The 10,676-nt window shown below is 35.0% G+C and overlaps 1 protein-coding gene across 3 annotated transcripts in view; it reads left to right on the top strand.

Moving 5' to 3' along the window:
• The window catches only part of CCDC169 (coiled-coil domain containing 169), a 63,199-nt gene extending 55,426 nt beyond the window's left edge, over positions 1-7,773 (top strand). For all 3 annotated transcript variants that reach the window (XM_025364338.1, XM_025364336.1, XM_025364335.1), the window contains one exon: positions 7,267-7,773. In XM_025364338.1, coding sequence (XP_025220123.1) covers positions 7,267-7,366 — 100 coding nt within the window. In that variant the 3' untranslated portion in view covers positions 7,367-7,773. The remainder of the gene's footprint in view (positions 1-7,266) is intronic.
• Positions 7,774-10,676: the final 2,903 nt, after the last annotated feature.

Below are 10,676 nucleotides of genomic sequence, written 5' to 3'. Positions count from 1 at the left end.
AAAAAAAAAAAAAAAAAAAAAAAAAAAAAAAAAGAAATGGGCCATATTTTGGAAGCTACTCGAAACATCCTTAATGTAATAGAAAATCATTTCATACTATAATATCTATAATGAGCCATATTAATTAAATATAATAATTGAATGATTGTGATTAATTCCATATTTCACCAGAAGAAATCATTTTTTAAACATGATTAATAAACTAAAGAAAATTTTAACAGGAAATAAATTATTCCCAAAGCACATTTTAAAAAATTATTTTATTGAGATATTATTCATATACCAAAAAAATTATCCTTTTAGCCTACAACTCTGTATCCTTAGCACTTTGAAAGGCCAAGGCAGGACAATCACTTGAGCCCAGGAGTTGAGCTGCAGTGAGCTATATTCGTGCCACTTCATTGCAGCTTGGGCAACAGAGCCAGACCTCATTAAAAATTTTTTTTAAATAAAAATAATAAAGTGTACAACTCAATGATTTTTAGTATGTTCATGGGGTCATGCAAGCATCACTGCTAACGGATTCCAGAACATTTTCATCACCCCAGAAAGAAAGCCTATATGAATGAGCAGTTAGTTACCAAACCCCCTTCCACTAACTCCTGGCAATTACTAATCTGCTTTCTGTCTTTATGGTTTTCTCTGGTCTTGTTGTTTCAAATATAGTCAGTCACGTGTCCCTTAATGATGGGGACATGTTGTGAGAAGTGTGTCATAAGACAATTTTGTCATTGTGCAAACATCATAGAGTGTGCTTACAAAAACCTAGATGGTAGAGCCTACTACACACCTAGCTATATGGTATAGCCTATTGCTCCTAAGTTACAAACCTGTACAGCATATTACTGTACTGAACACTCTGATAATTGTAACACAACGGTAAGTATTTGTGTATCTAAATATAGAAAAGGTATAGTACAAATACAGTATTATCTTACAGGAATACTGTCATATATGCAGTCCATTGCTGACTGAAATGTTATGTGGCACATTTCCAACTGTAAATGGGAGCTCACACAATATGTGAACTTGTGTGTTTAACTTATGCCACTTAGTATAACATTTTCAAGGTTCAGCCATGTTGGAACATATGCGAGTTCTTTATTCTTTTTTGTGGTGGAGTAATATTCCAGTTTTTGGACAAGGTTCATCCATGTTGGAACATATGCGAGTTCTTTATTCCTTTTTGTGGTGGAGTAATATTCCAGTTTTTGGATATACCACATTTTATTTACCAAATCATCAGCTGATAGATATTTACATGTTTACACCTCTTCACTGTTTTGAATAATGCTACTATGAACATCCCTGTACAAGTTTTATGTGTAAATGTTTTTAATTCTCTTTGGTGCATGCCTAAAAGTGGAATTGCTGCATTAATTCCATTCTGTTTATCTTTTCGAGGAACTGCCAAGCTGTTTTCTGTAGTGGCTGTACCATTTTATATTTCTGTCAGCAATGTATCAGGGTTCCAGTTTCTCCACATCCTTGTCAACACGTTGTCCTTTATTTAAAAGAAATTTAACCATCCTAGTGGATGTGAGGTGGTATCTTACTGTGGTTTTGATTTGCACTTTCCTAATGACTAATGATGTTGAACATCTTTTCTTGTACTTGTTGGCCATTTCTATACAGGTAGCCTTCCATATGCATGAATTCTGCATCCATGAATTCAACCAACTGTGGATCAAAAAAATTGGGGAAAAAACAATAATAATAATAATACAATAATAATAAATAATTTTTAAGAACCCAATACAGTATAACATCTATTTATGTAGCATCTACTTTTGTATTATGTATAAGTAATCTAGAGATGAGTTAAAGTATACTGGATTATGTGTGTACATTATATAGAAATATGACACCATTTTATGTAAGGGACTTGAGCATCTGTGAATCTTGGTATCCATGGGGGTCCTGGAACCAATCACCCATGGATATAGAGGGACAACTGTATCTTCTTTGGAGAAATGTCTATTCAAGTCCTTTGCCTATTATTAAATTGGCTTGTTTGTCTCTGTTACGTTGCATTGAGAGCATTTTATATTCTGGGTCTGAGAGCTTATCAGATAAAAGAGTTACAATTTTTTTCCCCCATTCTATGGATGATATTTTTACTTTCTTGATGATCTCTTTAGAAACCCATAAGTTCTCTATTTTGATAAAGACTATCATCTACTTTTTCTTGGTTACTTGTGTTTTAGGTGTCTCATATAAGAAATCATTGCCTAACCTATGTTTTCTTCTAAGAGTTTTATAGTTTTAGCTCCCTTTTCACCCATTTTGAGTTCATTTTTGTATATGATATGAGGCAGACATCCAATTTCACTCTTTTGCCTGTATTTATTCAGTTGTCCTAGCATCGTAGGTTGAAGACGCTATACTTTGCTAATTAAATGGTCTTGGCAGTCTTGTAAAAAAACAATTGACCATAACATATGGGTTTACTGTTAGACTCCCAGTTGTATTTCATTGATCTATAACCCTATCCTTATGCCAATACCTTGTTGTCTGGATGACTAACTTTTTAGTGAGTTTAAAATCAAGAAGTGTGAGTACTCAAATTTTATTGTTCTTTTTCAAGATTGTTTTGGTTATTCAGAGTCCCTTTAATTTCCATGTGGATTTAGGATCCACTTGTCAGTTTCTTCACAAAATATAGCTGGTGTTTTGATGAAGAGTGTGTTGAATCTGTAGATCACTTTGGGTAGTATTGCCATCTTAACAATATTAAGTCTTCTAATCCAAGAACATGAATTTCTTTCTATTTATTTAGATCTTCTTTAATTTCTTTCATAGATAGTTTATAGATTTTAGTGTACAAATCTTGTAATTCTTTGGCTAAATTTATTCCTAATGCTGTATTCTTTTTGATGCAGTTTGAAATAGAATTATGTTTCAAATTTCATTTTAGGACTATATATTGCATTGTCTAGAAATACAGTTGATTTTTGCATATTGATCTTAAATCCAGAAACCCTAGATCTCATAAATGTATGCGTGTGTCTGTGTCTGTATGTGTATGTGTATGTGTATGCCTTAGTATTTTCTATACATAAGAACATGTCACCTAAATAGAGATCATTTTACTCCGTTTTTTCTTCTTCTTTTTCTTCTTTTTTTACTCCTTTTTTTTCTTCTAATTTGGATGCCTTTTATCTATTTTTCTTGCCTAATTCTATACAATGTTGAATAGAAGTGGTAATAGTGAACATCCTTAACTTGTTCCTTATCTTAGATAGAAAGCTTTTGGTTTTTACATTAAATATAATGTTGGCTGTAAATTTTGTTCATAGATTTTCTTTATTAGGTTTAGTGCTTAGAAATAAATTTATAGCTGTAAATATATTTTTAAAGGAATCATTTCAAATAAAAAATCAAATCTTCTACCTTACGAAACTTGAAAAAAGAGGAGCAAACCAAACCCCAAACAAGCAGAAACAAGAAAATAAGAGTAATATTTGCTTCATAAAATAAGTAGGAAGGTGTTCTCTCCTATTTCATTTTTATGAAGTGTGCACGAAGGATTGGTTTTACATGTGTATGTTTGGTAGAATTTACCAGTGAAGCCATCTGGTCTTGGTCTCAGTGGTTGCCCTGGGAATTACAATTAGGATATTAATTTATAACAATCTACTTTAGGTTCAAATCAACTTAATTTCAGTAGTGTACCAAAAGATCTTTCCTATGTAGCTCCATTCCCTCCACCTTACTTTGTGTTGTTAATGTCATACAAATTACAACTTTATACATTTTGTTTCCATCAACAGATTTACAATTATTGCTCCTGCAGTTATTTTCTTAATCAGTTAGGAGATTTAAAAAGAATTACAAACAAAAACCACATTTATCCTATTTTTATGTTTACCTATGTAGTTACCTTTACTAGTTTTCTTTATTTTTTCATGTGAATTTACACTACTATCAAATGTCCTTTTATTTCAACACAAAAATCTCTACTATTTTTTATAGGGCAGGTTCACCGATGATTAATTCCTTCTGTTTTTCCTTATCTGGAAATGTCTTAATTTTTCTTTTATTTTAGAAGGATAGTTTTGTTGCATATAGGATTCTTAGCTGAAAGTCTTTTTCCTTTAGCACTTTGAATATTTCATCTCACTGCCTTCAGGCCTTCATAGTTTCTGATGAGAAATCAGTTGTTACTCCTATTGAAGATCCCTTATACAGACTGAGCTGCTTCATTCTAGCTGCTTTCAAGATTCCCTCTGTGTGTTGGCTTTTGATAGTTTGATTATGATGTGTCTGGATATTCATCTTGGAATTTGTTAGCTTTCTTAAATTTGTAGATCAATATTTTTAATGAAATTTGGGAAATTTTTAGCTATTATTTTTCAAATAATCTATCTGTCCTTTACTCTTTACCCTCGCCTTCTGGGACACTCATTATACATATGTTGGTATAGTTGATGGTGTTTTACAGGTCTCTGAGACTGTTCAGTTTTCTTTAGTGGGGGCCATAGGCTCTTGCCCCTAAAGTTTACTAAAAATCACAGACATGAATCAGATTTATTAATAGGAGAAAAGGCACACAAATTTATTTAATATGTATACATGCTTCAGAATGAAGACCCTACTTCCCAATGAGTTATAGAAACTTATATACCATTTTGAAGTTACAGAAAGAGTAGGGGCTTAGATTCTGATTTTAAAAAAGGTTATAGGAGCAGGGAGAAGAGGTTTAGCAAACAAAGGTGGACTTTTTATGTAGATGAAGCCACCATCAAAGAGAATAGATGGTAAATGTTTCTTCTCAGACTTTTAAATGTGTCAGACTTTCAATCTCTCCTAGATCTGGGGAAAAGCATAGAAAGGGGAAGTGGCACAGCTGCATTAGTGGAGATTCTCCACATTAATGCAAATGTTCCCCACTTAAGACAGCTTTGTAAGGCCATTTCTGCCTGCTGGCCAAGAGACTGACATTTCAAAATATGTCAAAGAACTATATTTTGGGGGAAAATATTTTAATTTCCTTCACTTTATTCTTTGTTATCTGTTGCTCAAACCAGACGATCTTAGTTGACAAATCTTTAACTTCACTGAATCTTGTGCCTGCCCCAATCTGCTGTTGAGCTCTTCTAGTGAATTCTTCATTTCAGTTATTTTCTTTTTCAACTCCAGAATGCCTATTTGGTTCTTTTTAAATAATTCCTTTCTCTTATTAGTATTCTTGATTTGGTGAGACATCATTCTTATAATTTCCTCTATAGATATGATTTCCTTTAGTTCTTTAAACATATTTAAATAGTAGATTTAAAGTCTTTCTCTATTAAGTCTAACATCTGGACTTCCTCAGGTAAAGTGTTTATTAGTTGCCTTTTTTCTTGTATAAGAGCCATTTTTTTTGTCTCGTCTCATATATTGTAATTTTTTTTTTGAAAACTGGATGTTTTAAAAAATATAACGTGGCCACTCTGTATATTAGTTTCTTTCCCCTCCCCAGGGTTTGTTGTTGTCACTGTTTTTGCGGCTGCTTGTTTAGTGACTTTTCTGAAATAATTATGTAAAATCTGTATTCTTTGTTGGGGTGGACACTGAAGTCTCTGCTGAGTTAGCTTAGGGGTCAGCTAATAATTGAACAGATTTCTTTAAATGCCTAGAATCAATAAATCTCCTAGCCTTTGCTGATGGGCTCTGTGTGTGTGTGTTGGAGCATGCCTTCAACAGCTGGTCAGGCAAATTACAACTCTACCTTATTCTTTACTTCCTGCTTGTGCAGAGCCTCAAGGTCAGCCAGAGGCAAAAGCTTAGGGACTTTTCAGGCCTTTCCTGAGTATGCACACAGTCCTATTTATCCCCACAGTTACACATGTGTATGCTCTTCTAGATTCCAAGAAATATAATGGAGCTTATTAACACTCATTTCGCAGCTGTTCCTTTTTTTAAGAGACAGAGTCTCTCTCTGTTGCCTAGGCATGATCTCAGCTCACTGCAACCTCTGCCTTAGGCTCAAGTGATTCTCATGTCTCATCCTCCCAAGTGGCTGAGATTACAGGCATGCAGCACCACGCCTGGCTAATTTTTTTTTTTTTTTTTTTTTTGTATTCTTAGTACAGGTGGGGTTTCGTCATACTGGCCAGGCTGGTCTCATACTCCTGGCCTCAAGTGATCCACTTGCCTCCCTTAGCCTCCCAAAGTGCTGGGATTACAAGTGAGAGTCACTGAGCCTGGCCTCTCAGCTTTTCCTTTTAAGCTTCCTGGTAAGCCTATTTTTTTCCTCAATTGTTATCTACTAACTCCCTGCAGCTCTGAAATTAAACAATGGTTTCTTATTGTTCCATGCCCCTAGGGAAAAGGCTACTTACACTGGACCATCTCCAAGTTAGGTCAAATAAAGATAGCTTTGTAAGTGGTGTTTCAAGTAATCACCAGACTATTTAAATAATGAAACTCCTCAAAAAAAAAAAAAAAAAAAAAAAAAGGAGCTCCAGCCCCATTCTGCCCCTTATGGTGTCTGCCAGGCTACTGGGTTTTCACTGCAATTGTGCACTCTTGGTTTTCAAGGCTGCCATGGAGCTGGGGATGAGAGCCGGGGGAACAGTGGATAGGCATAGGGCAAGTTAAAATGCTGCAAAGCTCAGTGTTCGAAGTTTCAGCCATTTGTTTCTGTTGTTGTTATTTTATAAATTCTCCAGGATTGTTGCAACACTTTCGTTAATTTCCAGAGTTTTGATAAAGTTGCTTCTAACCATATTTGCCAATTTGTCATCACTTTTATGCAGAAGAGAATTTTATCCTTCATTTTAATGAGGAGAAAATGACAGGTTCTTACTCATCATTTTACTGCATCACCCCCTAACTAAGAAAGTTTTTAGGAAATTGAAGTGGCCTTTTACTCTCTCAAGTCAGAGTGTAAGGTAGGTTGGCTTTTTAATGCCACATAAGTCATTAATGGAAAAAGGATCTCATGGAAATCTAAGAAAAGGAATCCATGGATCTGTCTTATCCCTCATTAGACAGAACTTTCCACATTAGGGCACCTGACACGCTGCTTCCCAGCCTTTGAATTATCTACCCGCAAGCTGTATGCCTCTGTAGCTGTGGAGATGATATGCTATAACAGAAGGCTGCCTAAGATTTGCCCTGTAAGCAGAAACTATTCACAGGAAGGTTTCCATGTGAGGGTCTATTGGGTTGGGGGGTGGGGAACAAGGTACAATATACATTTCTCCCTGTGTGGCCTATAATGTTTTTGTTGTACATAATGGTGACTGAAAAATTATGATGAACACTTATTTATTTCAGTGGAAGATATAATCCAGCTAAGCAGAAGACAGTGAGTGCCAAGAGAGGACCAGTAAAAAAGATTACAAGATCAAATCATCTTCCAGAACTCCATCCATGATTCCAGAACTGGGTGGATTTCTATTTCTTCCTTTTTCCATTTATAATATTCAACTTATGAAGTTAATGGTCAGCACATTTCTTCAGGGAATAAAATAGATAAGAACTGCCAAATTTTTCTTTAGCTCCTTTTCCAGATGTGTGTTCCTTTGTTTGCATAAAAGTAATTTTCTCCAGTGACCCTAAACGATGAAGTGCTTGAGAGTTTTAAAATATCCTAGGGAATCTGAAGGCTGGCATCGTTACATTTACTTTTCATGATACACCCATGATCTCTCTGATAGAAACATTTCTATTCTATTTGGTTTCTAGTTGACTGTCAGCGAAAAGTGTGTATTCATAAAACCTTTTTGCTATTTTGGGCTGGATCTTGCTCAGTTTTTTAAATTTCAGGTTTAAACAAAGTCGAAAATCAAGTCCATTTTAAGTTTTGACTTGAACTCATGGTATTGTAGAACAACCTTAGATCACAAATAAACTTGCCGCTCTGCCATGAACTTAGGAGATCTTGGGCAAGTCCCTTCACCTCTTGTTTATTTCCCACACCTGTAAAATGACTGAGGCAAAACTATACACTTTCTGAGGTTTTTTACAATTCTAGAAAACCAGTATTTATTCAATCATAAGGTCCTACCACTTACTTAGCACTAGTGATTTAAGTCATTTTGTGACGTGTGGTAATTCATAGTGATGGACTAAATCTTTAGACCAAACTGCAATTGTTCACAATACTCAAGTCCAGACATGGAGATAGAATGAGAATAAGAAAAGAGTTCTTTTGAGGCATTTATAAAATGTATTGAATCCTCTCATTCGTGGTTAGAGTGTTTTTGCCTTTTAGATAGTTTTTGTAACTGTCACCTAGGTCCGGAACATGTAACTTGTTTGTCCACTTTAATAAGTGAAATCATTGGACTTCAAATTTATAGAAATCACCTAGAGGTAAGTATAGTTTCCAGCTAATGGTGTTCTCATCCTGTATCTGGCACTAAACCTAAATTCAATTCTGTATCACCAGGAATGAATACCAAATGCATTTCTGTAACTACTTCTATAAAAGTTTATTTTCTTTCTTTAAGGAAGAATATATAAATTTCATATAGCCAAAAATATTTTAAGTTACTTTAAAATGTAATGTGGAAAAATATAACTTTCTATAAATCATTCTACATTGGAATTATTCATAAATATTTTCCCCTATTATTTAGCTAACTATTGATATTAGGTGCCTTGACCCATATCATTAGACAAATACTAGATTTTTATGTCTTATACCATCTTTCTCAGCATTAGTAGAATATTAATAATTAAAATAATAATTATAGGACGGGTGTGGTGGCTCACACCTATAATCCTAGTACTTTGAAAGGCCAAGGCAGGCAGATCACTTGAGTCCAGGAGTTTGAGAACAGCCTGGCCAACATGGCAAAACTTATCTCTACTAAAAATAGAAAAAATACAATTAGCCTGGAGTGGTTGTGCACGCCTGTAATCCCAGCTACTCGGGAGGCTGAGGCACGAGAATCACTTGAACCCGGGAGGCAGAGGTTGCAGTGAACTGAGATCATGCCACTGCACTCCAGCTTGGGAGACAGAGCAAGACTCTGTTTCAAAAAAAAAAATCATTATTATAATAATTATAATTATCAATGAAAAATAAACACATTTTTTCCTTTCATACAGAGCTAAGCTATTGTAGGGACTATTGAGGAACATTTAAAGTTATCTCAATCACTGGGATAAAATATTAGTTGAACATCTTATCACAGGGACTCTATTACATTTAAGTGTTGGTTCTGCAAGAGCTACTTTGGGATACTTTTCAGATGCCATAAAATGTCTGTATTAAACAGAATGATGGAATGTTGAGAGAGTATAAAGAACTGAAATGAGGGACTGCAAGATCTATATTCTAATACAGTTTTGCCACTTATAAGTTTCTGACTTTGGTAAATAACTTTTCATATCTTCAGTTTTATCCTTTATAATTACTGCCTTGAGATTGCTGTGCAGATAAAGGGTACTTACCATGTATTTATTTCTTTACTTCTTTATAGCCTCTTTCCCACTAGAAGGGATGTGAGTTAGCTTTTACTAATATAGAGGTATCAAAAAATACCTACAAGATAAAAGATGAAAATAAAAATTAAAATTTAGCAAGAATTTCCAACCAAGAAAAGTTTTAGTTTTAAGCTTTCTACCAGTCAGTGCAAAGAAGCAATGACTGCTTTCCTCTGTAGAAGGAATATACAAGTAGAGAAGAAGTTTTATCTAATTCTAAGCTCTGAAAATAATTTTGTCATAAAGAAAATGCAATTACTGGCCGGGCATGGTGGCTCACACCTCCTGTCACTTTGGGAGGGTGAGGCAGGTGAATTGCTTGAGCCCAGGAGTTCCAGACCAGCCTGAGCAACATGGCAAAACCCCATCTCTACAAAAAATACAAAAATTAACCAGTTGTGGTGACACATGCCTGTAGCCTAGTACTCAGAAGGCTGAGGTGGGAGGATCACTTGAGCCAGCCCAGGAGGTTGAGGCTGCAATGAGCCACTGTACTCCAGCCTGGGCAACAGAGTAAGACCCTGTCTCAAAGAAAAAGAAAAAAAATATTGCCATAATAAAAAAGACAGATCATGAGTATTGACATGAGTGTGAAGAACCTGGAACCCTCATATGTTGCTGGTGGGGATGCAAAGTGATACAGCCACTTTGGAAAACTGTCAGTTTCTCAAAAGGTTAAACATGGAGTTACTATATGACACAGCAAGTCTCTTTGGTATATGCCCAAGAAAAATGGAAACCTATGTCCACATAAAAACATGTACAGGAAGGTTTGTGGCACCATTATTCAAATAGCCAAGCAGTGGAAACAACCCAAATGTTCATCAGCTGATGGTTGGGTAAATAAAATGCAGTATATTCCAGCAATGGATATTATTTGGCAGTAGAAAGGAATGAAATGCTGATATATGCTACAACATGGGTAAACCTTGGAAACATTATCCTAAGTGAAATAATGGAATAACAAAAGACCATATATTGCATAATTCCATTTATATGAAATGTCAAAAAATAGGCAAATCCATAGAGACAGAAAATAGATCGGTAGTTGCTGAGGGTTGGCAGAAGGGTCGGTGATGGAGAATGACTGCTGATGGGTACAGGATTCCTTTTTGGGGTGATGAAAATGCTCTAAAATTGATTGCAGTGACAGTTGCACAACTCTGTGAAAGTAATGAAAACTATTGTATACTTTAAATGGGTTAATGGTATGTTTTGTGATTTATACCTCAGTAAGGTTGTTGTAAAAA

Source organism: Theropithecus gelada, chromosome 17, assembly GCF_003255815.1.
Source record: "Theropithecus gelada isolate Dixy chromosome 17, Tgel_1.0, whole genome shotgun sequence".
NCBI classification, from domain to species: Eukaryota; Metazoa; Chordata; class Mammalia; order Primates; family Cercopithecidae; genus Theropithecus; species Theropithecus gelada.
Note: the sequence above shows the minus strand (reverse complement) of the source record. Positions and strands in the feature narration are given on the sequence as shown.